Source organism: Egretta garzetta, unplaced genomic scaffold (genome assembly GCF_000687185.1).
Source record: "Egretta garzetta isolate BGI_Z169 unplaced genomic scaffold, ASM68718v1 scaffold297, whole genome shotgun sequence".
NCBI lineage: Eukaryota > Metazoa > Chordata > Aves > Pelecaniformes > Ardeidae > Egretta > Egretta garzetta.
Genome location: NW_009260410.1, coordinates 2498884 through 2526606, shown reverse-complemented (window position 1 = coordinate 2526606; position 27723 = coordinate 2498884). Strand labels below are relative to the sequence as shown.

At 39.5% G+C, this 27723-nt stretch overlaps 2 protein-coding genes across 3 annotated transcripts in view; one reads left to right on the top strand and one right to left on the bottom strand.

Annotated features, from left to right (window-relative positions):
• Positions 1 to 9: 9 nt before the first annotated feature.
• On the top strand, positions 10 to 21473 carry CCDC150 (coiled-coil domain containing 150). The gene is made up of 23 exons (XM_035899065.1): positions 10 to 179; positions 450 to 667; positions 763 to 941; positions 1502 to 1570; positions 1814 to 1930; positions 3400 to 3529; positions 4286 to 4329; positions 5199 to 5291; positions 6684 to 6791; positions 7329 to 7450; positions 7639 to 7816; positions 8169 to 8237; positions 8755 to 8847; positions 10052 to 10135; positions 13508 to 13677; positions 14052 to 14145; positions 14806 to 14975; positions 15677 to 15803; positions 16225 to 16407; positions 17001 to 17069; positions 17149 to 17310; positions 17646 to 17732; positions 18633 to 21473. Exons 1-23 carry the CDS (start codon positions 34 to 36, stop codon positions 18816 to 18818), a joined length of 2898 nt encoding a protein of 965 aa, XP_035754958.1. The 5' UTR covers positions 10 to 33; the 3' UTR covers positions 18819 to 21473.
• An 85-nt stretch (positions 21474 to 21558) lies between these two features.
• The window catches only part of GTF3C3 (general transcription factor IIIC subunit 3), a 24564-nt gene continuing 18399 nt past the window's right edge, over positions 21559 to 27723 (bottom strand). The window contains exons 17-19 of one of the 2 annotated variants that reach the window (XM_035899066.1): positions 26514 to 26666; positions 25433 to 25559; positions 21559 to 23797 (exon numbers count right to left, since the gene is read on the bottom strand). In XM_035899066.1, the coding sequence (XP_035754959.1) occupies positions 25437 to 25559; positions 26514 to 26666 (276 nt within the window). In that variant the 3' untranslated portion in view covers positions 21559 to 23797; positions 25433 to 25436. The other variant, XM_035899067.1, reaches the window with a different exon arrangement.

Sequence of the window (27723 nt, the reverse complement as noted above, 5' to 3'; positions counted from 1 at the left end):
GCAGGGCGGGAGCGAGAGGCCGCCGGAGCGGCGATGGCCAGGCCAACCATCCTGCCCACGAGCGTCAGGGCGACCGCACCCGAGGCCTTCATGGTGCTCCACCTGAGGATGCGGGTGGTGGAAGAGCAAACCAGCGCACTGGTGCGAGACCTGGAGGCGCTTGGCATCGACGGGCAGAGGTAGGGAGAAAGCAAGGGTAAGGCTTTTACTTCTTGGGGAGAGCTTACGCTTGTCTTGATTTTCCTCATCTTGTTCCTTTTTGCACCCACGTGCCACGCTTTGCTCTTCTCTCCCTGAGGGAGCGAGAAGGGGCTACAGTAACCTGGGGTCACGGGAAACGTTCCAGCTCTACGAAACATGGTTTGTCATCTAATCGCATCTGTAATGCATGTGTGCAATGTCAGGCAGGTATGCATACACAGAGTAGGTCAGTCTTTTCTCTCTTTCAGCCTCGATCATTTCCACTCAAAGACCTCAGGAACACCTGCTAGTCACCCAGCCATTAGCCCTGTGCAGGCCAGAGTAGCATTTGTGGGAGAAAATACATTATGGAAAAACTGTGAAACACTGGTGAATCGAATGTGTCGGTTAGAGAGCGTTGTGCAGACACTGAAACTAAACATCTTCCGGCTGCAGACAGAAAAGGAACTGAATCCAAAGTATGCAGGTAGTAAAAAAAGGGGGTTTTACCACTTCGTTCTTCATTGTCCCTCCATATGCTTTTTCTGTCAATGAAAGTTTTTTGCCTTTTCCTTGTGGCAGCCCAGTTGGAGCAGCGCCTGAATGCAATCCACAAGGAACATTTGCAAGAAATGAAGATTGTACAGCAAGAAGCCATGAAATTGCGCCAACACCTCCATGATATGAAAGAGGCTGAAGAAAAGGCAAAAGAAGTTGTTCAGAGACTGAGTACTGCTCTGGAGATTACAACTGCATCCAAGGTACAAAAGATTATGATCTTACAGTTTTAAGTATCACAGACTTGTATCTAAGTACGTTCATCTCTGACATAGTTAAACAGAATGCATACTTAGCTGGAAAAAGAAGTTCGTGATATATTGTTGGCAGTAAGAGCAAAGACTTTTGATAATGAGAATCTGTGCTTCCGTCGATTAAAAAAAAATTACATAGCGAATCAAGAATAAAAACTTCATGGCTTAAGTTCATCCTAGCTTTAACACGCAGAGTTCTCAATAGCTTTTCTGGTTTTCCAGGAACTTACATTTCTCTGGTATTTCAGTCTTACATTTCTGTTACTGTCTCCCCTGAGGAGAACTTCAATGGAGTACATCACTCAATTTCATTAACTGTATTAAAGAATGTGTTGCTTCTTAGTGCTTGCACTCTGATATTCAGTGCTTCAGAACAGAGAACATCAGACTGGAGACAGAAATCAAGTTCTAGGTGTTAGCATGGCAGTTGCATTGTATAATACCTATTGCTTTTGCAATAGTTATGAACATGAAAGGATAAAAATATCTGTTCCTTTCATCTTCTTTAGGTGGATGTAGTGATTGCAGCAGAGGAACTGAGAAACACAAACCAAAAAATGAACTGTAGACTTCAGGAGGTAAGTACAAGAGCAAGGAGCTTAGTAGGAGGCTGAATTTGCCAAGTATTATTTAAAGATTTGAAGAAGATGATCCTTGAATAATATTCTGGGTGCAATTTTGCAATGTGTATAACCCAAAAGGAACCTGCCAGCCATGCTCATAGCAGAATACCCAGACAGAACATCTTTCATGTATGATCTTGAAGTATTTGTTCAATCTATTTAATTAGACCTGGGTCAGAAAGTGTTTTTTTTTTCTAGCTAACAGAACAGCTGTCCCAGGAGATCAGCCTACGGGAGTCTTTGGAGGAATCCCAAGCAACTGTGATGTGTCACGTACAGGACATGGAAATAACAGTAGAAACAGAACGGAAGCAGGTTTGAGAAACTTTCAGTCGTCTTTTGTATCTGTTTTCATTTTCTCGTCTGTGAGGAAGAGCAAGAACTTGGATGTTATTCCTAGAAACCAGTTAAAACACTTTATAGCTACACATTTTGTACAAACGTTGATCAGAAGAGATCATATAGTCAAAATTCCTGCTCACAGGAGTATCACAAACACTGGATTGGCACAGTGGTGGATTTGTCTAGCAGAGTTCAAGGACTGTGATCCCATGGCTGCTTTAGGTATTTTTTGTAGTGCTACAGTAATGTTCCCGTTAAGATTATTATTTTTTTTTTATAGCATCCCATCTGAATGTTCCAGGCTTAAATTTGGGACCTTTGCCCCTTCTTAAATGATTCGATGCAACTGAAAAGTGTTTGGCTTCGTAATCTTTGTAGCTACCTCTCAGATTTGAGGGCCATAACTGGATCCTGCCCTAACCTCTTCTTCACCAGGCTAAACAAGCCTCTTTATAATTAAGGTACTGATAAATAGATAGAAATAGATAAAAAATGCAACTTCTGAAAAATACTCTGTTGAGATCTTAAACCTTCTGGTAATAAGAATGTTTTCTCCATTAATTGCCATGATGACAAAGCTAGATTTTTGTTCTCAGCTGTATTTGTATTATCTAGCTCTTTTGGAGCGTGGGGAGCGGCCAGAGTTCATGGTAGAAATTAAGTGGCTTACACATAATTCAAATAAACAAAACCAATCCCCCTCTCTCTATGCGTACACACACACAAGCCACATGCAGTCACTCTAACACTTCTGAATTCATAGCAACAGTCTAGTAAGGGTAAAAGAAAGTGAATAGCAAAGTGTCAAAACTTGAATAACTAAGGGGTTTTTTTCAATTTTTTGATTATCATCAAGGTCTGTCTGTTTCCGAAACATACAAAGATCTGTTAGAAATTATTAGATTTTTTCCTGTGTGCCTTTTATCATCTTCGAGTTCTTCTACAGCAGAAGTGGAAAAATGATGGATACATTATTGAGCTATATTAATTATACATCATGTCAGAAGCAAAGGCTTAGTTTAATTAATCTATCACTTTCTGATGGGTATAGTTGACCCTGTGATATATTTATTAGTTAGTGTTAAAACAAAGAAAATTCCTCACAAAATAACATGAGACAGGCTTGTTAAGTGCCTTGAAGTGTGGTATTCGCCTTCATCTTTTATAGCTTGATCTCTTCTGTAATCTGTCATTGTGCAAACTTGTTAAATTCTGCCTGTCATATAAAGGTGATTCTAAGCACACGTACACTGCATCACGTATAGAAATTAAGTTGCTTGCCATGAAGGTCTTCTGCATAAGATTGGGACAAGCCTAAAGAAAGGAGAAGCTGATCAGGCTACATCTTTTCCAGTTAGATCAACTTTTAAGGCTCTGAAATTTGCTTACGTTTGCCTGACTGAATTCTGCATCTTAAAGAATAGTCTGTGGTATCATTGCAGGTACAGATATTACGGCAGGACTGCCAAGAATTGCATAAAGATGTCCAGCTAGCCCGAGTGAGGCTGCAAGAAGGGAAGGAAAGAACTGCCCAACTGGAGCAACAGTGCACACAACTGAAAGCTGAGCTGGGTATGACAGGGGATTCTTGTCTTATCTTTTTAGCCCTTCTATCACTGCTTCCACAGTGAGAGGAAAAAAGCACTGAGGTCCTCCAGACCTGTGGCAGGTGCATCAGTCAACGGGAATGGAAGGCAGTTTAAGAGGTGATGAAATATTAAAGGCCTTTAGTTTGCATGTGAAATTTCTAAAGCATCTTCTTACGTGGAGGAAACTGACAACAGCAGTAATCAGGGTAGTGAACACACAACTAATATGAAATTCCATCAGCATAAATTCTTTTCAGAGGAGGCTTCATCTAGCAAGTAACCATTAACACATGATTCCTGAACTGATGTGCAAGTAGAATGCCTGTTGCTATTTTGTCTTTTTGCAGCTGCTTAAAAAAAATATGCTCTATTAAATATCAGTATAAGGGCAGGCATCTTGGATAAGCTTCTAGTTGATCTCACTTAGATTCCCAGTTTATTGATGTGAAAGTAGCTGCTTATAAGGGAGCTAGGTAGCATTTAATGCACTCCAGGGTAGGGTAGGGGGAAGCTTAATTTTAAAATTAAATAAATTACAATTAATTTATGGAATCAATTTTAAAAAGTAATTTTGCTGAAGTATTGAAGTTGTCAAGGAAAGCGTTAAAGAGCAACATATTTGTAGAAGTTTTACCTGTTTGTGGCATATTCAGTAACTCAAACATTATATCAAAATGTCACCTTTAAAAATTACCAAACAGATAACAAAACATGTCCTGACATTCCTTTCTATTTTTAGACTCCAGGAACTGTATAATTTCCCAGCTTGGTGATGAAGCAAAAGTAAGTTGTAAACAAGTATTGGTGAGAAAAATAGCTAAATAAAGATCAGAACAGCCTATATAGGGCCTTTCAAATATACCACACTTCAGAGACAGAGTTTTTATGTGAATAAATACCAAATGTGACCAAGGCTACTAACCATGGAATGTCTTATTTTATTATTTTACCGGTTTGGTGTTGGCCTACTTATTTTTTGAAAGGTTCATTGTCATATTCTACTGAAATATCAAAACAGTGATAGGAATGCCTTCCTTGGAAAGCTAGAACTGACCACGAAACACAGTTGTGGTAGCACAAGTATTGCATACAAAGGAGACAAATAGATGGATGGGTGATTAATACTACAGAAGAATCAGAACCTTGGTCAACTGGGTACTACATGGACGAAGAGGTATGCTTACTGCATATGTAGGGACTGTGTGTGCTGTCTGAAGTCTTCTTGGAAAGAGTAAGTTTCAGTAAAGATGAGGTAAAAGTTTAGCTTAGACATGTAGTGTCACAGTGCTGGCAAAGGACTCCTTCAGTTGTGAATTGTACCACTTCTGGCAGGGAGATCTTTTAAGTTTAGAAGTACAGAGATTAATTATGGTGGGGACTAATAAGTTTGAGCTCAGAAGGATATGAAGTCACCCTCAACTTTCAAAGCTAAGTTAGAGCAGGTAGCACTTTAGTTATTATTTCAAGGTATATTTCAGAAAGAGGCTTGTACTATAGGAACCATGTCTGGTGCCTGCAAGAGCACAGAGCCATGTGACAATAGTTTAAAGGATATAGGCAAGTATGAAACAAAGACTTGATATTTGTGAAGTGCCTGGCTAAATGACATTTAATTTTTTTCTCAGTGGATGTTCTGTCTTATTGCCCCTTAGGATGCCCAGCTGTCCTTTAGCAAACAATGCAAAGAGAACCTGCAACTTCAGACTAAAATGACAGCCCTTCAAGAAACAGCAGAGAAAGTACAGGTAATGAGAATAGCTACTCTTGTTTTTAAAAAGGAACTAGAGTATAACAAAACAAGTGGTTACAGTGAGAAATTACTATACATTCACTGGGAAGCCTCAAATGCATGTCATGAGGCAAAGTTTAGTGCCCTCAGGTAATGCAGGCTAATGAACAATTTCCAGTGAAGGAATTCAATCACTAGCCTAGGTAACTGTTCCAGATTTCCCAGCCTTAAAGCTGGGAAGTTTCTTCCCAATTCTTATTTTGAATCAGCTTTTTTTGAAAGTGTCTTCTTCAGGGGCCAGGACATGCAGAACTATTGCTGCTCCCTCTTCTATCTAGCCTTGTAGTAGTACATTTGTATTCCTTTGCACCTTTAGATTCTACATTAATATATTTATTAATAAAAAGTCAAATTTGGAATACCTGTGTGGCTAATTTTTCCTCTGCCTTTTGGGACAAAAGGTTGACCTCAGTACATTCTAAAAGATTTTATTCATTCTAAATTATTATACATTCACTGGGAAGCCTCAAATGCATGTCATGAGGCAAAGTTTAGTGCCCTCAGGTAATGCAGGCTAATGAACAATTTCCAGTGAAGGAATTCAATCACTAGCCTAGGTAACTGTTCCAGATTTCCCAGCCTTAAAGCTGGGAAGTTTCTTCCCAATTCTTATTTTGAATCAGCTTTTTTTGAAAGTGTCTTCTTCAGGGGCCAGGACATGCAGAACTATTGCTGCTCCCTCTTCTATCTAGCCTTGTAGTAGTACATTTGTATTCCTTTGCACCTTTAGATTCTACATTAATATATTTATTAATAAAGTCAAATTTGGAATACCTGCTTGGCTAAAATTTCCTCTGCCTTTTGGGACAAAAGGTTGACTTCAGTACATTCTAAAAGATTTTATTCATTCTACTTTCCCTCTTTTTCGAACATACTTTAGAAAACGTTTTCTTTTTTTTTACGCTCCCCCCAACAGTTACTTGTTTATTGGGCAGTATTCACTGGTATTTGGATATGTCTTTCACAGGAAGTTCCATTTTTCTTTGCTAATCTACAGTAATGCAATTATGAAATTAGTAGGGGTCCGTTTTTAATTTTAGCCTTTTTTGCCTTAGAAATGTTACTTTTTTCTGGACTTCAAAACTAATAAGTGATTATGCTTGATTGGTATTTTAAACTATGTTCTCTTTTTTTCCCCATTATTGGTAACTTTTGACACCTTGGAATAAGTGTACCATAAACTGGGACTACCTGAACAAATTTTTTGGACACTTTCTGCCTGAAATAGATTTTTCCATGTCTGCAAGATATTTTAAAAAAATTTCAGGCAGCCTACTATGCAGAAAAAAACCCCAAAACAAACCCTGGCAACATGTTTGTCATCCTCTTCCTCCTTCTATCAAACCAGGTCCTTAATGACCGGTTAAGCCAGCAATGCTCAGAGCTCAGCACCACACTCCAAAGTGTTGCCATGGAGAATGCTAAACTCATTTCAGATCATCAGACCATGCTTAAGGTATGTAGCCTACTATTACAGCCCAAGAAAGTTGTCTGCAGCCCAGACATTAGACAACAGACTAATTCCCAATACTGATAATCTGTGGGAATACAATAAAATACTTTACATATAGCAATGGAAGTTCTATAAAGGTGGTGATAAAAAAAAGTTAGTGTCCTTCTTTAGCAAAACTTTATTTTCAGTACAGAAAAAAGTCATGTTATGGGGAATGAGTGTAAATATGGCAATACTATTTATAGAAACAGACTGTAACAACCACTGAGAAAGAGGAACATAGGAATTAATGAGCATTATAAGTACTGTAAATGCAGAAGCTGGGTGGAAGTAATACGGAGCTGAGATTAAATACATATATAAAAGTGAGGTAAGGTGAACTCAGCTTTGACACCCTATTCAAGAAGCAGCACACCACAATATGCAGAACTGTAGGGATGAAGTAGGAGCTAGATGACAAATTAACAGCTTTGTAAATTAATTACTCGTCCCTCATCGTTCTGATTTAGTGTTATTGCCTGGGTAATTTTTCCCCTTTAGGCAGAACAAGAAAAGACTCATAAGCTGCAAGAGCAAGACTCGCTTACAAATGCTGCCTGTGCCAACATTCTTGGAGAGCTGCAGAGCGTGCAGCGTGAGAGGGTTCAGCTTCAAAGAGAGCTGTGAGGAGTTTTCTGATCTGCAGCCTCTGTCTCCCCTTCCTCCCTTGCATGCTCACCCCTTCATTTCTGCTTCTCTAGCACTTGTTACTTATTAACACAGAAGGGCCAGTTTGGTATTTAATATGGAGGCCATCTTCTGTCTTTCTATTGTGCTAGAACTCCGGCTTGGCTATTTCGTTTTTCTTTAGGGAGGCCTTGCGTACAGAGCATGGCAAATACAGGCAGAAAGTGAGCCTTGCTGAGGAGGCAGCAACCATACAGAGACAGCTTTTGGAACGTAATATTGCTAGACTGCAAGGTGAACTTGAGACAGCTTTGCAAGAGAAAGGATCTCTGCTGGCAGAAAAGGAAGTTCTTCAACAGGAGGTACAGAAAACTTACTGTTTTAAAGCTATATTCTTGAAGGCTGCTTTCAGACCCACATCGCTAAAGTTCTTATTTACATACCAGCCAGTTCTGCTTTCAGAAAGATTATTTTTTGCTATTGCAGTGGCAAGTGTGACACACTCTCCCCTTTCCTATTATGCTTATATTTTGACTTGTAACATCTCCTCTCCGAAGCATGAAAAAGGGAGGGAAGACAGGGCAGCTCTGCAGATATTATTTCTGAACTTCGGAGTTGACTTGCAACCTTCAGATTAACTGTTCTGAAGATATGTAATATTTCTATGAATCTGGGCGTTTCTAGGTGACAATGATTTCACACTTCTTTTGACAGATAAAGACAACAGCAAGTGAAACAATACAGGAAAGGAACAAATTTGAAGTAGAAAAAACAGTGAATGAGGTATCTTGCAAAATATATGGCTGTTTCTTAAATTTAGTGTTGCCTTTCTCTAGATTTTCCTTTTATTTTGCTCACTCTGTCTTAACTAAATTATTTCTAAATAATGTTATGTTTACCATAGCCTTATTGTTCACTTCGCTGTTTGATATTTTTCTTGTCTATATGGATGTGTCCTTTGGAGCAGCAACACTACACAAGGCCCTGTTTGTAGTAATAAGTTTTTTACGCTGCTATGGCAAATAAATAATTTTCAGCTTCTCCTACCTGTTTTACCTGTGTAACTTCCTTGCACGTGTATAGGTCGGAAAAGGAAAGGTAACGTTTGTGATATAAATGAGAAATTCCTTAGTGTTGTGACTGAAGTCAGCGCAATTCTTTCACTGTTGCAGAATTTCTCTCTGAAACAGGAGAGACTACACCTAATCCATATGTAGTGCTGAAGTTTTGTGATATTCATGTATTGTGATTGTGGAAATCTTGAAGTGGTACGATTAGAGTTGCATTTTCTTGTTCATAGCTAGAAATGGTTTCAATGAGATTCACTGTGCAAACACTAGAGGAAGAGAACAAGAGGCTATTGGACCACTTGGCTGCACTGGTACATGAACAGGTAAGCCACCTGACTAATAAGTAACCATAGCAGGAATCAAGGTGCTCTTTGAAATAACCTGTATTTTATGTAAAGTGGCTGATCAAATGAAGGAATAAAAAGGGGAAAAAATTAAAACAGATGGATAAGATATCTCAAATGTTACTCCATCTTTTTAGATGTCTGTGTGGGATGAGCTAAGAGGACTATATAGAGCTTCAGGTATTGGACATTTAGGTATGTCATTAAAATCCTATGATTCCATTCCATTTTATAGTACAGGTATACAACTTGTGTATCTGTACATATATATTCAGCTTGTGCACATTGGGAAGGTATTAACAGTAGTTTTATGCCCTTTGTGAACAATTTGCACTTGGGACCTCATTCCCATTTTTAACTTGTTCCCATTCCATTATTTCTCACTGCTCTGACTCACCTGGATCAAGATACTTGACCAGTTCCAGAAAAGTTGAGTAAAAGCTTTGTAACACATGCTACCAGTGCTTTTACCATTGGGGTTTGTTTTTGTTTTTTTTTTTTTTTTACAGTGTTGGATGTAATGACCAGTTGTATATGTTGGAGTTCCTAAGAAACACTTAGCTACTGCTAAGGTCCTAACATCACGATGCTAAAGAAGAATTAACTAAAACACCTTTTGAATGTTTGTTATTTGATAATCAAAGTTACATTTCTACAGTAGTTAATCTGTAACACATGTGTATCTTTTTTCTGTTTAACACAGAAACCCTTTGGCAGTCATCAGTTAAGGAATATGAATCAATACAGCATTCAGAACCTTAAAGAGTTGTCTGATTTTTATTTTGTTTGTGTTCTTTACAAGAATATAAATATTCTTATTTTAATTCTGTCCATGCCTTCTCATTCTTCTAGTTATTTTTGCTTTGCTGTTCCCTGTTGTCAAAGGTTTCTTTCATCTCTCCATCTCTGTTGGGACAGCAGCCTTCTTGTGGTCATCTGGAAGGTTGTACCAATTTGAGCAGTTCTTCCTAGATACTAAGCTGTCTTGGAGGAATTTCTGCCATTTGGATATTTCTATATTTTTTAAAAACATTTTTTAGTGTTTCACCTGATTGAAAATTTATACCTGAAGCAACAGAGGAAAGTTAAAATACTCAGGGAAAAACTAGGCACTGAGCACCTTTTTGTGGCTTTTTGCCTTGTTTTTCCTACTGAATGGTGATGTCTGCTCTTTTTTCCTCAGTACGCCCAGCAGCAGGTGCAACAGCTGCTGGCAGAGCTGACTGAGAGCAAGAATAAACTGACCTGTGACAAAAGAAAACTTCAGGTACCTCTCAGCATCCTATTTGTCAGCTCAAAAGGGAAACTTTTTTTACATTCATCTAAGATAAGGTTGTTTAACCTTAGCTCTTCAGTGCTTAATTTGGAGGGAAATGCTTATTTATCTGCTCTACTTAATTTGTGCTGTTGATGTAGCATTTTTAGGATTTGTGATAAAGTTGCTTAATGTGTGAAAATAATAGAATGGCTAAGAACCACCAGGGGGCATTAAAACAAAATATATTAGTAGAAAATTGGCTGAAAGATTAGAAACATGGAAAACTTCATTAAAAATACAAATTAACAAGGAGGGAGGGGAACCATGGTGGTAAGCAAAAATAAACAGCATATGTAAGCATTTTTAGGATTTGTGATAAAGTTGCTTAATGTGTGAAAATAATAGAATGGCTAAGAACCACCAGGGGGCATTAAAACAAAATATATTAGTAGAAAATTGGCTGAAAGATTAGAAACATGGAAAACTTCATTAAAAATACAAATTAACAAGGAGGGAGGGGAACCATGGTGGTAAGCAAAAATAAACAGCATATGTAAGCTTTCTTAAGCAGAAGTTTAGCTAGATAGTAAATGAGGTGCTGAATGTAAAGTTTTTATTTCAATATGACTTACGTCATAGAATTTGGGACAGTGGTGCAAGATTCCTGAGTTTATTTTAAAAACAGCACAAAATGTGTAGTGATCATTAGAGTGAGAAAGCTACATTTATGCAATAGTCCTAGGTCTGATGGTAGTGACAGAAGGAAGTGACCAAGACATCGTACTTGGATTAAAACAAGGTGAATTCTAATCTAGAATTATTTCTATGGAAGGATACATTAGAGGCGATTCACTTGCTGCTTCTCCTACTATGGGACTCAGGGAAAAGAAAACATTTGCTCTGGGCAGAGACACATTGTCACATCACTCTGCTTCTGTGTTCCAGATAAGAGAGTGCTTTTCCATTCCTGCACTAAAAGGAAGCTGAGCTATCTTGCCACATCTGTTAAGACTGAAGTGCAGATCTGGAGGAAGAGCTGTAAATGCACACTTAGATAATAGTGAGCTTTGCAAATGCATTGCACAGAGACCAGATACACTCAGGTGAAACAGAACTTTGAGAATTTCCTGCCCCTCGGAATTAGGGTCAGACTAATTAATGCTTACATAGCCATTAGGAATCAGATTCAACACACTTTTTCCTGAAGAACAGAGCATACATTTAATGTTAACTGCAGCATCCTAGTCTGCAGCTGGAAACAGAACTTCATCTCATCAAAACAAGCACAAGAACTATGGAAGCTCAGCTTAACAGAGCTGTTTTTCCTACAAGTTGACTGCAAGTGATCAGGCTAGAAAATATGCCATTTACAGCATTATAAAGATACTCCTCAGGATTTGTTGTCATTTCCCAGTAAGAGAACAAATAGAATCATAGAATCATAGAATGTTTGGGGTTGGAAGGGACCCCTAGAGGTCATCTAGTCCAACCCCCCTGCAGTGAGCAGGGACACCGCTAACTAGATCAGGTTGCTCAGAGCCCCATCCAACCTGGCCTTGAATGTTTCCAGGGATGGGGCCTCCACTACCTCTCTGGGCAACCTGTTGCAGATAATAGCTGACTAGCTATATTGCTGGAAGGCAGGTAGTTATTTTGCTTCAGTCTGTTCGCTCAGTCTTAATAGACAGAAATACAGAGAAGAGGTTTGTTATCCTGGGCAGTGAAACCAAGCTTGTAGGTATAAGACTACAAAGGGGACTCTGCTCTATCATGAGTTTGCTATTCTAAGCTGGAAGTTCAAGTAACTGCATCTCTGAACAGTAAATGCTCTTTACATACTCCCCTTGCTTCTCAGATACTAAAGCAATCTTGTAATCATTTTGAGTTGGAAAATTAAAGAGGCAAAAGTGACAAACTCTCAATCATATCAGCAATCTCCAATCTAGACATTAGAAGATGTAACCATGTTAAGGACGCTTCCGTGGAAAACAGGAGGTCCTATTTTTGCCTTCTGTTTCCAGAAAGCAAAATGAATCAAAGTTTCTCTTGTACTTCACTCTCCATCATAGGCGATGGTCCATGAGATAGTCAAAGAAAGCTGGATATTATGTTATTGATTGGAATCCACAACCTGAATACTTTCAGATTTTGGGAAAGTTAAAACACTCAGTTCCACTGGTTTGCAGATACAGAGAACTAACTGTAGAAAAGTCTCACAGCGGGAGCTGACCGGGGGGTGCTCAGAACCAGGGGACTGTGCTGGTTCTGCAGAGCTGTGACAACAGTTAACATCACAGACTTCTAATGAAGCTCCAGTCAGCACTTGTGTCTCACTGCTGCTAAGATACAGAGAGAAATCACATTACTTTGGATAGTGTGCTGTGGAAAGTATCATGGAAGACAGCTTAAATATATTCCTGAAGTAACGCAGACTTAGGAATAAGATGTAGCATCTACTTCTGCTCCAGTGTTTGGGAGAGTATTCTTCCAATTTCTGGTTTCAGTATTCACATCTTCACTGCCTCCAAGGGCTGACTGATTTTGTGGTAGGAATGGCACCAAAAAGAAAAAATCCCCATCAAGGTCTTGGCAACAGAAGTCTACTGATTGTAATGCTAGGTCAGCTGCAGGCTCAAGAGAAGAAACTATGGAATCTGATTTATGTGCTTGTGCTCACTGCTCTACTTTACACTGAGTTAATTTTGAACACGATGAATGTTCAAGAAACTCTGTGTCTGAATATGGAGATTGTCCTAGGGTCAGCCAGAGTATACTGTTAAATGCTATAAAGAACATGAGAGAAGAACTGGAGAATATAATAGACATTTTCACTCCAAGATTATTGAAAACTGGATGCCTACTGGGATTAATGAAGAAGACTTTCATGGGGTGAGTGATGACCATGAATTGCAAGCTAGAGTGATGGCTAATTTCAATTGAATAATTGATGGCAATGAAGGAATGGCTGAAAATTAACAGGGACCAAAACCTCTGCATGTTTTTTTGTTTGAAAGAGATATGGATGAAAACTTAGGCTAAGCAGCATTAGAATCAACAACTGGTTTTGACTAAAACAAAACAGCCTCACGCATCTGTGGCACTTCCTGAAGCCTGGGTGCCAGGAGTTCAGAAGCATTGGAACTATCAGTTAAAACACCCACAAAAAGCCCCAAGAACACCACCACACACTCAGCTTGGGCTTAAACCAGGGGTAGAACAAAGGTTACGTAATTAGAGAAAGCTATTTCTGTTTTCAGAACTATTGCATACTCTAGGCTCTGCTGCAGGCATTCAGGTTACTTAGAAAAGAATCCTTTAATAAAACTCCCAATAGATGACTGATTTTCCAGCTCCTTTTCCTAATGGTTTCTTGTACTGCAGGTGGCAAACCTGCAGGACCAGCTGGATGCAGCAAAGGGGGATAACAGTAAGGCAACAGCCATGCTGGAGCATGTCTTAGCTTCTCATAACAAGATGCAAGCAGCTCTGGATGCAGTACAAGCTGAGCTGGGACACAAGGACACCGAAATCAGCAACCTCAGAAAAGACAAGTAAGCGAACCTAATACCGTTTCTGTGGTTTGTCAGCAGTGTGGTAAAGGCAGATACAGTTCAAGAGTGGCATCTTCACTGTGGTTCTGGCTAATAAGCTATAGGACAAGTTTGTTTGAAAAGTTTCCTGTATCCTTTCCTGCAACACTGAAACATACTTGGTACTAGTAAACCAAGTGCACCCAGTGCTTGTGGCTAACTCTGCAAGCTTGGCAGGCCTCGTCTGTCTTGTGGAAAGTATGTAAAAAACAGTGACAGGCAAAACTTAATATGGTTAAGGTAGAGAACCAAACTGTGATATGGTCACCACTTCAGAGGGGATGTGCACAAACTGACTTAATGCATGATTTTTTTAATCCAATTTCCATTTTCAGGAGCCAGACTCAACAGAAAATACAGAGGTTAGAAACAGAATTGGAACATTACCAAGCCAAACTGGTTGCCATGGGAAGGCAGCACAGCAGCCAGGTAGAGACCACATTTTTCTGTAGTAACAGCCACCAATGCATTTTTGGTGTTGAGCCAAGTACCTTTTCTGTTTTCTGAATACAGTATGGTGCAACACATTCACATGAATCAAGGCAAAAATATTTTATCAGCTTTTGGCTGTGGGGCAGGAAAATTGTTATCCATGTGTTGAAGGAGGCAAACATCTCCTCTCTAACAAAAAATTCCTTGGCACAGGTGAAGGTTTTACAGTCCGTAGCTGAATACATAATATAAACAGAGATTTTGGAAGTTTACATAGCATTTACTTTTTTCTTACAAGAATGGAGAGGACGAGTCCAAGGAATTGCTTTCATCTCTCCTCATAACATTTAGAGTCAAAAGCATTACCTCACAACCCAAACACACTATTGGCAAAGAACTTTTTTTTTTCCCCCCCAAGAAAGTCATGGCTGTATGATAAGTTGTTCTTACCCTTCTGATTAAGCCAGTCATTGGATTGTCATTGTAAGGATTCCCATCTAGATATCTACACTTGGGACACTTGTTATCAGACAGCTGGTGAACACACTGTTACTTCCTGTAAGTTGATACTGACAGGGAAGGAAAAAAAAAAAAAACACCTCCTTTCTAAGCTTTTTCATTGGGGTAAGTACAAACTGATTTGTTGTTACTGCACAGGTGGAACCACTTTGTAAGGCACTAGAAAGTGCTAGAACAGACAACAAGAAACTTGTTCTTCGTTTGGAAGAAGTTCTGCAGGTCAATAATACCCTGCAGAGCAAGCTGATCCAAACTCAGTATGAACTGAAAAGTAAAGAAACTGAGCATCAGCAGCTGATGGTCTGCAGGTAAGATCAGATCTATGATACTACACTTGAGAAGAAACATTATTTTGCACTATCATCAGAGCTTTATGGCTTTACTTATCTATCAGTATCAGGATTGACTGCATGCTGAGCCAGCAGCATGATAAAGATAGATTGATGCAAAGCTATAGAAATGGGCTCTTTCACTCATTCCCATAATGACTCTTGAACCTACTCTGCTCTACTGAGGAACTGCTTGCTCAGGGTCATTGTGGCATTCCTACAAACAGCTTTTCCCCAAGGACAGCAGATATCACTTCCACTTTGAAGTTGCCTGCAGTAGCTATAGCAAGGAGAGCACAGAATATCTGCTTAAATTCCCCACCCAAAACTGAGTGCTAGTAAGTAAAACCTCAAACCTAAGTGTAGGTGCAGTCTGAATCTCCTCATTATCCTTTGTCTAAACAGTCTTAGCCATTTAATTTTCTGAAGGAAAGTAGGTTGTCCTAAAGTGTTTTTTTCCAAAGTCTATTTACCATGTATAGCTATTTTGAACCTCCTTTTAAATAAATGGAATATGAAGTATTAGAAAACACATTCCAGTCTTTAAACAGTAGTGGTGCAGAGAGTGTATCCGAGACAAAAGTGTTTACAGTGGAATTGTCTTTCCTAATCCTGTGTTTAAAAAATAAAGCATATTAAATATAAAAGTGAATAACCGAATTTGTTTCTTCTCTTTAAAGGAAACAGTTAATGGAAAAAGCCAAGACTGAGGAAAAGATGTATGCTGAACACTTAGAGTCTTTGAGGAAGCAGTTTCAAACTGAACAACAGGCTTCCAGGAAAGCTGCCTGTCAAGAATCTGCTGAGGTGAGAAGGGATAGAATGAAAAGATTTCAGTGAGTGATTTCCATAGAAGGAGGTCTGCTTTACAATTTTCCAACAGAAGAAGAGCAGCTCATGACAAATATTTGTCTCCTTTGTCTCCAGTGACTTCAAAAGGATAATCTGGGATTGTATAGCGATCTCAGGGATCAAATACTCATTTGAAAGTCTGCTTCATTTCTTGGAGGCTGGATCATAAAGCTCAGCATAACCTTAGTATTACTGAGATCACAGCATTCACTTTTTTTCCATTTGTTAGAAAGGCATTAAAGAAAAGTCAAAACACCAGATTCTGCAGCATATTTCAGATATAGCAAATCAGTTGGGTGTGCTGCTTATTAATTGCTGTATAGAATGAACTAATTCTTATGGTTAACGTGAACTCACTTTTTCTTCTTTCCCCTAGGTAAAGAAATCTCTCGAAGAATCCTCCTTCAAACTGGCTGAAGTTTCCCGTGCTAACAAGGAGCTGCAGCAGAAAGTAATAGAGCTGGAAGAGTCATTGTCCAGTTACAAGGAAAAGCTAAAAAGCCAAAGAGCTCAAGTCAGACAATGCCTGGCCTGTAACACTAATGCAGAAAGGGTAAAGGTATGCACACATCTTTCAATCAAGACAGGTGTCCTAGTTGAGAACTTCTTTTTCCTCCTACTGAGTAGGACTGCTGTTGATCTTTTGCTAGTGGAGTTTTGAAAACAAAACTAACTCTGAACTCAAACTCTGACCATAAGATGAAGAGATCGACAGCAGCTGCAGTAATGGTGTGGCTTCTCCTGTCATCCATCCCCCCCCGCATATTAAATATCGTCCCATAGAGTCCCATCCCCCCCGTTAGATTTTTATAGTTGCATTTGTCCCCTTTGTCATTTTATGGATACAGTCTATTTAGTTAATGATTGGGCCAAACATTATTTGTGTATTGATTAGTCTCTTTACATCCATTTATAGCCATAGAACTTAACAGTTCAACTGGTACCTGATCCTAAATGAGAATCTAGACTCCTTTGCAACTCTGCCACCTGCTTGTTCCCCTTTCCCTGGTGGTACATGGGTTCTCTTTAACTTCAGTCTCATAGGGCAAGAAATAAGGACACAGTGTGCAGACATCTGCAGAAATAGTTCCCATGTAACAGCCAGTGAGCCTGAAAAATCCCTGAAGTTTTGTTTCTCTCTACAATTTCCAGGAGACTGAATCCAAACTGAGGAAAATGGAAGCAATAGAAGAAGAGTATCAGAAGAAGAATTATGAACAAGTGAGCTTTCTTGACCAGTTTCCTGAAGAGACTGACCTGCTAAATTGTTGTTGTAACTTCATTCTTGTGTTGTCTTCAGTCACAGGACATCCAGAAATTTGTGTCAGAGTTTAAAAGTGTGCAGAGTGAGATGCAAGTGTTGTTGAAAAACCAACATGAAGTGCAAGTGCAGAACAGTCAGCTGGAGACCCAGCTGGAAGCAGAGAGAAGGCAAAGGCAGCAGCTGGAAAACAAATGTCAGGTAAAGTGATAACAGCATGAAAAAATGGTGAGACACCAATGGAAGCATTTTTGTGCAAAATCTATGGAGTTGCAGAACAGGTGGTAGAAAGACTTTATGAACTCAGTCAAAAGATATTCCTGTAAATCTTACTGTGTTTGCTCCAGAAAGCCCAAGTAACAACTTAGCATACATTCACTATATATCTGACTTTAGAGAGAGATGGGATTTTTTAAATTATAGAACTCTAAACTATTTACAATAAAAATTGAAGCATCCTTCTGTTATATTACAATTTTTTATTTGTGCTATGAAAAAACTACATAGAAATTAACATTACTTCTTTTTCTACCTAGAAACTGGAAAAAACAGTCAAACATCTGAAGAAATATAAAGAGGAGACAGAAAAGAAACTGAAGGAAGCCAGCATGGAGTCAGAACAGGTGAGACTACTTAGCATTAGAATAATTACTCATTGAAAGTAACGAGAGTATTTCAGTATATGCACCAAGTAACCCTTTCAATCTCAGACATAGGTCTCTGGTGGGGAGTGAGATGCATCCTTGGCCTTTTCAACTAAGTGGCATTTATCATACTTTAAAAAAAAAATTAAAAGTTTTTTCTGTGAATCACTTCAATTTAGTGGGGCTTGTAAGAGCAGCTTTTGTCCCCCGCAGCCTATTGTTTTTCTGCTCTTGTGTCACTCTATCTGTGACATCATGCAAACCCATGTTTTCTACCCCCACCCCAAGAAGTCATTTGTCCTTGCATCACCACATCCTTGCACAACTGTACCACAATATCCAAATTATTATAGCTTGCGTAGATCACTCTAGTAGTTTGGGGTGAAAATCTAGGGGTTTAGATGCTTTATAGAGTGTTAACTAGCACAAAGTAAAATAAAACTAGTAATAGAGGTGCCCCAGCCTGAGGTCTTATATGCCACTTAAAAGTCCAAGTACTGTTCTGTGATTAGAGAGACCTTAATATTGAGAGCATTCTTCAGGCAAAGTTAGTCTTCTCTCATCTTTCACAGGAGTTTGTGGTACTCAGCACACATTTTTTCCCGCCCTTCTTCCCAACGCCTCTGTACTTTATCCTGTGTTAGAGACCCATGATGACTTCATTATCCCCTAAGAGAGGGGCAACATTGCCAGTGAGGACCTCTCTGATACATCCTTTTCACAGCAATGGCAGAGGGCATCATGGAGAGCTCCTACCTCTACGTACAGAGGGATGCGAGCTGTATGCTGTTCTGCCCCTCCTTGCACAGAGCTCAAAAAGCGGAACACAACTTGCATTAACTGTTCTCTCTACAGTTCTAATTACGCTCTCTTGCTTAGATTACAACTAGCCTAGAAACAGCTCACCGTTGGTTCCAATCTAAGTTTGACAGCCTGCAGCTAGAAGTGAAAATCCACCAGCCAAAGAACCTTGAAGAGAGCAGCTCCAAAAAGGAGGTAAAGCAAGCAAGCACATTCATTTCAAAGGGGGAAGCAAAGAAAATAGGTGGGGGAAGTATTTGGTAGCTCATTATCAGTCAGAATTTCAGTTTCCTAAACTTTCTTTTGTAGTTCCTTACGCAGGGGTGGAAAACAGACCCCTCTTCTTAGTTTAGTTTCTTTCCTCCTCTTGTGCCAAAGGACATATTTAAGCAGCAAATAATATTACAGGTACAAGATCGCTTCAAGAGACTGTTTCTGTACTTAAAAACATTCTGTTGCACATACTTTGTGTTTTGTTGATGCTCATTAACCACATGCTTGTCTGAAAGCTAACAGCTGGTATATTTTCTTCTCTGCATTCACCTCTGTTTCAGTGTTCTCCTTCCCTTCCTCCACACCTTTTACAGATACCTTTCAAAAGCCACGCTTACCTTGTTGTTGTAGATTCATCAGCCTTCTCCATAATTGATAGTTCTTATATAGCTGTGTAATTACCTCATTAGAGATGTATGTAGGAAACTGCTAAAACTTTAATCTCTTCTTTAGTAATGCCAAAGATTCCCCAGCCAGTCATCAGCTTCATGAAACGTTGCATCTTTTCCCAGAAGAAGAAGCAAGAAGAGCTTCCCCCTTGCAGCACTCCCTGGACAGCAGGGCAAGGACCCAGTGCCTCCAGCTCACCTTCAGGAAGGCCCACGTGAGCTGGGCAGGAAATGAGCTCACTTAACTGGGTGATTCCCAGCCCAGGGAGAGCATCACCTGCTGCCAGGAGACTCCCTGCTAGCACCCAGGTGCTGGAAGAATCAGGATCTTTACTTGATTTGACAAAGTTAGATAGGTCTGTGTCACTGAGAAGGCCTTGCAAATAAAGGGTGCTCACAGGGCACCCATATATAGGAGACCTAGAAATGCTTGTTTAAATTATAAACTCTGATTTGAATCAACTCATACCTCTCACCTTGTCTCTTTGACTCAGGTGCATTGTATTGTGAGGTTGATATTGACAAAACTACTATTTATAGCAAAACAATTATTCTTTGTTCATCATTACTGTAAACTATATGCTGTTGATATGCTACATCTTTGCTCTTTTCTTTTACGAGCTTTAGACTGAGGCCTGGCAGGTGCTATTGAAACAAATCCCAGACTGGTTTACACTCTGCAAACAGTTTGGTTCAGCCGAATTACTGAAGACCAAGTCATGTGTCTGTGGCTGGATGCTGACGTGACTGGGACAGGGAGGGACTGGCAGGACTGGCTGCTTCTAATGGTAGATGATAATTCTAGTGGTCACGAGAGAACATAAGCCTTGGGCTGTTTTAGGATCGTATAAGGAATTCGTTAGGTATGCGATGTTACACCACACATCATCTTACCTTCCTAAGAATTAGTGGAATTTGTTCAACCTACCCTACTCCGGAACAACACACTGGGGAATGAGGAGTTGAAGCAGATGACTTGTGTCATAGTATGTTGAAGATTATTACAACGTGGGCAGTTTTCATGCTTGTTTGACTAAGGATCAGCTCATCTTCGTCACAGCTTGCTCTTCCACGTGGTTTCAATACAGCCTAGCTTCAGTACAGGTGGTGGTGTGCTCTGATCTGCTTCAACGAGCTATTTGCAAACTCTGCTGTGATCAATGGTACTATTTATTTCTGTGGGATCTATACATGCTATTTGCAATACTTGTTTAGTTTAGTGGGTAGGGAAGTCTTGCGTACCTCTGGAACCTAAGAGTAGCCTGAGAACACACTGGAATTACCTCATGCTGCTCCTTCAGAAATTTGTCCTAAACTATAACTTACGTGATGGGACTCCAGACTAATTCAGGGTGACCTGAGCTTCTCTTCCTTGAAGCAAATGGCTGCTCTAAGGAACAAGGGGTGGCTGAGCACACTATTAAAGCTACTGCACACCTGAGCTTCATTAAATTGTGCTTCTTAAGAGAAGACCTGTGCAATATGGCTTTAGGCTTGTCCCAGCCAAGCTGGTTCTTTCAGAACTCAATGGGTATCTGTGCCACGCCTGCTCCCTAAAGCTGCTTAGGTGGCTTAGCATAAGCTGTGCCTCCCTACCTCCACGGTACCCTCCGGTGAACAGCAGTCAAAACTGTAATCTAGTTTTGCTTGCTATGAACTCGCACTGTAGGGTAATTACAGCTGAACAACAGTCTTCTCAAATAGCACTTACCATTTCAGGCTTTTGTTTATATCGAATGCTTAAGTAGGTTGCCTAACAAGGGACAAATGACTGTGACCTTTGCCTGTGCAAAAGGACAAAGCATACGGCAGCTGTGTTTGTAGGAGCTGCACATTGGCAGGGCAACAGCACCAACCACCCCTCTGTTTTCCTTCTGTGGGAGGTTTTTTTGGTTTGTTTTTTTTTTTACCAACATAGGGTGTACCTCAAAGGCTGGTTCTCCACCCCTTGGGAAGCTTTCAGAGCAGAGTTCTGACCCAGAGCAGGGTTCCAGAAGCCCCTGCTCTCTAGGGCCATGCATCTCCAGTTACTTTGTATATTGAATGCAAGGGCTGATTATATGGCCGAGGCTATTACACTTGGTACTCACATTTGCATAGTGACAGTCTGTTCCAGGTTCAACACATCCTGTTGCTTCTTCTAAACCTGTTTGGGGCTTTAGGTTGGAAAGCAGTAAGACACACTGCAATTGTGAAGGTTTACTGTGTCCCAGTACCTTTTAACTTTAGCACTGCCTTAAGTTTTGGCTATGCCTGCTTTAGCAAGTGATACAGCTCAGTGGGTCACTTGCAGAATGAACAAGCTTGTCCAGATGTCCAGGGTTGGGTTTTTTTTCTTTTACTTCTTTTACTGATCCTGCTGACTGAATGCTCACGAGCAGCTGGAGCACTTCTCGACGCCATCTTCTAACTGGCTTTCATTTGAAAGCAAACTAGTTTGCCTGCTCAGAACCACAGCATAGCAAGTGGCAGCTCACCCATTTGAAACACCAGAAGTATACCATAGACAAGAACTTGTTATTTTCTTTAAATGTAGTAATTTCAGTAACATTGTAGTAACCTAACTTTGCTGCCACCTGCAGGTTCAATAATTGAGGTCTGTGTCGCTAGCCTTTCCCTGGGCTTGATAGCTGCTAAGCCTCTCTTAGTTGTAGTAGTATTTAACAGTGAATTTTCTAAGCAGCAAAAAGGTTGGTTGGTTTTTTTTTTTCTCCTGTCAATCTGTGGCCTTCAGCGAATGTGGATGGCAAACAGCTTTCTACGCTTGTCAGTGCTGGTGTCAGGTAAGCACAACTGAAAAGGAACAATTCAGTTTTTAAGGCAATCAGTAGATACTTTTATGAGCAGCCTTTAAGTATGCCTTGAGATAGTGTTTTATATAGAATAGCTCTTCAGCAATAAACAGCTAACAAAATCATCATGGTTAAACCAAGTAGATGATTGACAATGTATGTAGTGTGTTCAACTGAAACTGTTACGAATTCCCTTAGTGAGGCTTGAGGAATATTCCCAACATGCTGATGGGTGAGGCTGGCATTGATTTAAGTATTCTTTACCTCTTAGTCCCTTGGTCTGAGTGATTTATGAAAGCTTTCCCAAAATTGCAACAGCTGGATTTCAACCTTTTCCTGCCTCGGTGTTTGTTCCCACACATTCAAGGCCAGGTTGGGCAGGGCTCTGAGCAACCTGATCCAGTTGTAGATGTCCCTGCCCATTGCAGGGCAGTTGGATTAGATGACTTTTAAAAGTCCCTTCCAGCCCAAACCGTTCTAGGATTCTGTGATTTTATATTTCAGTAGAATAGTCCTTACTGTGAAGGAGCATTAGGAAAGGTGCTGGGTTCATCTCCCCCAGTGTTAATGTTCTTGTGAGCATCCTTAAACACGCTACAGCCAGGTTAAGTCTAAACATGAACATACAGGCCAAAATAAATCCCATACAGATGCACATACCCCAAGAAATATTTGTGCTTCAAACTCACAGTCCGCTGTGTATTCTCTATCCCTAACATAAAGTACAATGACAAAATGTGCAGTACATGTTCACAATTTCATTTTTTTGAAAAAGAATTCCAAAGTAAAGGCACTTTGTTAGCAGTATTGAGAGTGGAATGTGCTTTAAAACTTACCCAGTTCTGTACTGGACAGTACTGCTGCGGCTATATACCTAAAGCCTAGATTAGCACATGTATTTTCTGTACATGGCTCATGTTCTGTGCTTTGCTTAAGCAGGTCAGTTCTATGTGGGCTGCGCCTGTCTAAACTTTTTATTGGGGAGATCACATTCCTACCACATCTGTTCTGTCTTTTGCTTTGTCTGAAGTCTTGTCTAATCTGTTACTGCTGCACCATTACAATATAACATATTTATAATCTTGTGTAAAACAGAAATTAAGTAAAAGACTGTTTCTGTTATAACCATAAATGTGTGTTGGATATAGCTAAGAAGAAAATTTAGGTTCTATCTTCATATATAGTTTTTTTCCACAAGCATTTGAGAAAGCTTTAGATAACTGGCATCGAAACAAGTAGTCTCTCTTCCTTCCAGATGCTCAGAATTGTTTAGAACAGCCTTTCAGAACACTATTTGCTAGCAGTGTGAATTTTCCCATCCATAGTGACTGGGTTTAAACGCAAGTTTCTGTTATTTAGTGCTTAAAAACAATTTAGAAAGCAGCATCTAAAGTCATCAGCATTCAGATTGTATTTTTCCTTTTTATTTGTAGGAATGCTAAAGATTCATACCTCCTAGGTTTAAAAACTAAACTACTTCAGAATTCTAGCAGTCAAAGGGATCGGAAATAAAGCAATTGATAGTAATGCCTTGATGTTGGTCAATTTTTAAGACAACTCTTAAAAAACCCCCACAGCCTTCCTCTATGTCAAGTCTGTTTAGAAAAAAAAAACGTACAAGCAATAAGATTCTGAGTATTTCAAACTCAGTTTTGGAAAAGAATAATGCAAAGGGAGTCTGTATACTGCATCTCTGGCTTCTGTTTTCTAAGCATGCAGGGCTCGCTGAGGGCTGTATTTCCTGGGACATGATAAAACCTTTTTTGTATGAAGGGACAGGAGTCATTCGCTGCAAGAAGGAAAAAAATCGGTGGGGTTACACGATGTGAAAATGACAATAAAGAATAAGGAAAGCTTCAACAGAAGAATTTTTACCCCAAGATGATGCAATAATACTACTCTCATACATATGTTGTGAGCCCACTCCAGTTCACACAGCAGAGAGCTGGCTATCGTGTCAAAAAAGCTGATGGGGTATCACAAAGAATGAGAAACGAAATGGAGGTAAGGAAGGGAGTCATGCGCTCCCTTCTTCTGCAGCTTATGAATACTCCAGGCTAACGTAACTAAAACGTTTATTTAATTTATAACTCTGCAGACTTGGCACGGGACTTGTATTTAGGCAGTGCTGCCAAGTACTATTTCCATTTAAATGGTGCTGTCCTTTTGCAAGTTAGTGAGACTTTCTTGGGATTTGTCTCCTACCTCTGTATTCCCACTATGGGCCAGCATCTCTCTAATGAAGTGGAAATGCAGTATATTGTAATTTAATGCAATTTGAGATAAAATTGCCTTACCTTTAAATTTAGTCTAGGCAATTCCGCAAGACTTGTTTCTTAATCATTGATTGCAATTGTGTGAAAAGATTACGGAACACAAATACATATATAAGTGGGCTGAAAGCAAACAGTAGTAGTTAGCTGGGATACCGTAAGTAAAAAGAGTGCTTGGGAGGCAACACCATGGCTTGTTTTCTATTCAGCAAGCCACCTGGCTGAAAAACACTTTTCAGCCTTATTTTGCTGTAGCGCATAACATCGTATATCCGTTTCTATATATACACATATAACTATATACTCTTTTTATTTAGGATAAGGCATTGCATCCTGCTCTCTTCTTGGGTCAGAAGCAGCATGTTTCCACCATCGTATGCTACTGTTCAACTGCCAAAAATAATTAAAACCCCTGGCCCACTTGCAATGTATGTTAAATAATAAGCTGTATGATGTTATATTAATTTTTGCTATAAGCTATTCAGAAGGATATATGTTTGCTGAGAATGAGTAAACATTATCATTAACCTCAGTTTTTTTTTATTAACAAGTTCAGAAGAAGAACAAAGGTCACACTGATTTCAATAAAACAGAAATCAATCATCTCCTTCAAATGGAAACAGCTGCCAGGAATATGAACTCCTAGAAAATTCTGAATACTTTAAAGATCTTGAAATACTGAGTTCTCCATCCTCTAAGGAGAAGTATGAGCCTATTTCTGCTATATTATAGTAATTTAATGCTGCACATGAAAAAAAGCCTTATCACCAGTGGATACGGCTTCTTGAACAGCATTACAATATTGCACATTGTAAATTTTCCCTAACCCCCCCCCCAATAAATGGCTCTGGGCTTCAGTTTTCACTGTCTGATTCTATATACAAGACTGAGTATCGGATCGCAGAGCAGTGCACCAGAGGAGAAGAGCTAACAGCAGACACACTTGAGCATGTCAGTGTTGCGCTCGGCACAGTTTCCATCCATATGCGATACAGTTCAGACGGCAGAAGTAGAAAAAGTCCATAAAGCTATATACAGCACAAGCCGTCTCTCTGACCATCTACAGCCAAAGCTGTATGTAAAACCAGTTTCCCCCGCACTGCATAATGCAGAGGTTAATACAGAGAGTAGCGATTCCACCTGCCACAAACCTCATCATACAACTGCGTAGGTATACAACATCTTTTGAGCCATTCTCGTATTTCCACTGCTCTGATAAATAAGTGACAAGTTAAAGGCAGTATCTCTTCTCAAGTCTGTCTGATCAGTTTCTATTCCCTGTAAAAATAATGATTAAAAAAAGTTACCTAGATGCAAAAATAGTATAAACCTTGAAATGTGAATAGCAACTACAGTGGAATCAAATCACCTATTCATGGTTCATATAGGGTTTCAGCTGTAAAGGAACAAAAGAAGTCGTATTGCTTGTGCCCTCCCTCTTCAACAAGTTCCCACATGTTGTTAATCACCAAAGTGTTATATAATCACATACTCGAAACATTAGCTGTAAATTAGCTAGCCGGCTCATAAAACAGGAGAGTACCATCTTAACTTGTCTTTGTATGCAAAGCATTGGTTTCTACAACCAGAACTTGAATACTGCCGGTATCTCGGACACAGTCACAAGACTGCTGCTTTGAACTCCCAGCCCTAGCTAACACCCATGTTTCTTAGTTTAGCAGCCCCTCCCATTTTCTAAATATGCTTGTACTTTTTCTACCTGTCCATGCCAAAGCTGGGCAAAAAAAACTTTCTTTCAGACAAGATTGGTAAATGTATGACACATCAATTAGGCTGCTCTAATACAGATCAGTTAGAGCAAAACCATGGCTCAAATGCATTTAGGCATTCTTAATACTGGTTTGTATTCCTCCAGCACGCTGTTTTATAGCGTAGGTAAGTCTATAGAACTTCCAGTTATAATTTATTGCATGTAACATATATATAAAATTCAGCTACATACTCAGGTAAAGTTGTTTAGCAACCCTTTTTGCTGCTACTTCAGCCTATTAGTAAATCCTTCAAAATTCATAAACCTTTGAAATTAACACGTGCTTAAATACGTTGCCAGGTGACAATCAGATTTGGGCATCCAATGACAAGGAATTGCAATACAGATTAAAGGAACCTCAGCTACACAGACTTTATGTACCTATATTTTAACAATGGCCGAGAAATTACTAACATTGACCCGACTTTATTCTCTGTCCATAACTTACAAAGATACAGTACCTCTAAGGCGAGAGGAGGAAGTTCAAGTACTTTTTGGTAATAGTGGATTGCCAGGTGCAATAACCCCAGCTGGTGAAGGCCACGGCCAAGGTTGTAGAAAGACTCTTGACATGGTCCACGCAGGTCCAAGTACCGGTGAAGGAAGGAGAATCCCTGTACACATATTATGCACATTTGTGAATGCTCCGGCAGTAAAATACGCTGGAGAACAGGTGTTTAAATGTAGCTATCTAAACTTCTAATCTATGCTTCCCCACAAAACCACACGCAAGCTAAAGGCAAAAAATAAGTCACGGTCGATTGCTGAGACCATAAAAAGTGTGCTCTGTCAGTCTCGCTGCCTCTGCTAACAATGGGTAGATCTTTTAAATAAAGGTAACATGCAGTTATTTCGGCACTAGCTTGCTAAATATGTACGTATGTGTTTACGTAATATACACACAGATAAGCCTGGTTCATGTTCAGAACTGTTGACCTCCTTAAAAAACATGCAGCCAAAGGCCAGGCTAGAGGAAGATCTTACTTTTCATAGAAAAAAAAAAAAAGCAAACGTTTAAAAGATAACCCTCCCCCACTTTTTTTTTTTTTTTAAGGATAAAAAAAACTCCAACCCAAACCTTCATTCCCTTTCCTTCACTCTTTGTCTTGGAGAGCAGCAAGAATTGGCTTAATTCTACAACTTTTCAGAATTCTGCAAAATTCTGAACTCCCTGTAGTACATATCAAAGTATTATTTCTGGAATGCAAGCATATTTTTTTCTTGATCCTGTGCTCCATATAAATGTTGGAGTAAACCAGTTACACCAGTTATCAGGGAAATTATCAGTATATAATTTTATAAAGTGGCCAAAAATAAATATCACTGAATAAGGGCATGAAAAATCCATATATCCTAAGCAGCAGGTGAGAGTTCATGTCCCTTCTTGAAGCCAGCAGATGTTTTACTGCCAAGTCTCCAGCAGAATTTGAAAGGAAACTCATACCCAGCAATTCCAGTGCTATGCTTTAACAAATTTGAAGTCGAAGCACTCTGGGTTATACTTTCTTGTTTTCCTTTTAGTCTAAAATTAAAATACATGCTTATATACTGAAGCTGTATGACCAGCAGAATCCCAGGTGTACATAATTTCATTGCCAACCTCAAGGTTTGGATGGCGCTATAAAGATGAATGGTGTTAGCCCAGAGCTACTTCCCATACAGAACAAAGGG

Coding starts and splice junctions, on each gene's coding strand:
- CCDC150 (XM_035899065.1), top strand. CDS start 34: ATGGCCAGGCCAACCATCCTGCCCACGAGCGTCAGGGCGACCGCACCC. Junction 668..762: donor ACTGAATCCAAAGTATGCAG/GTAGTAAAAAAA, acceptor TCCTTGTGGCAG/CCCAGTTGGAGCAGCGCCTG. Junction 7,817..8,168: donor AGGAAGTTCTTCAACAGGAG/GTACAGAAAACT, acceptor TTCTTTTGACAG/ATAAAGACAACAGCAAGTGA.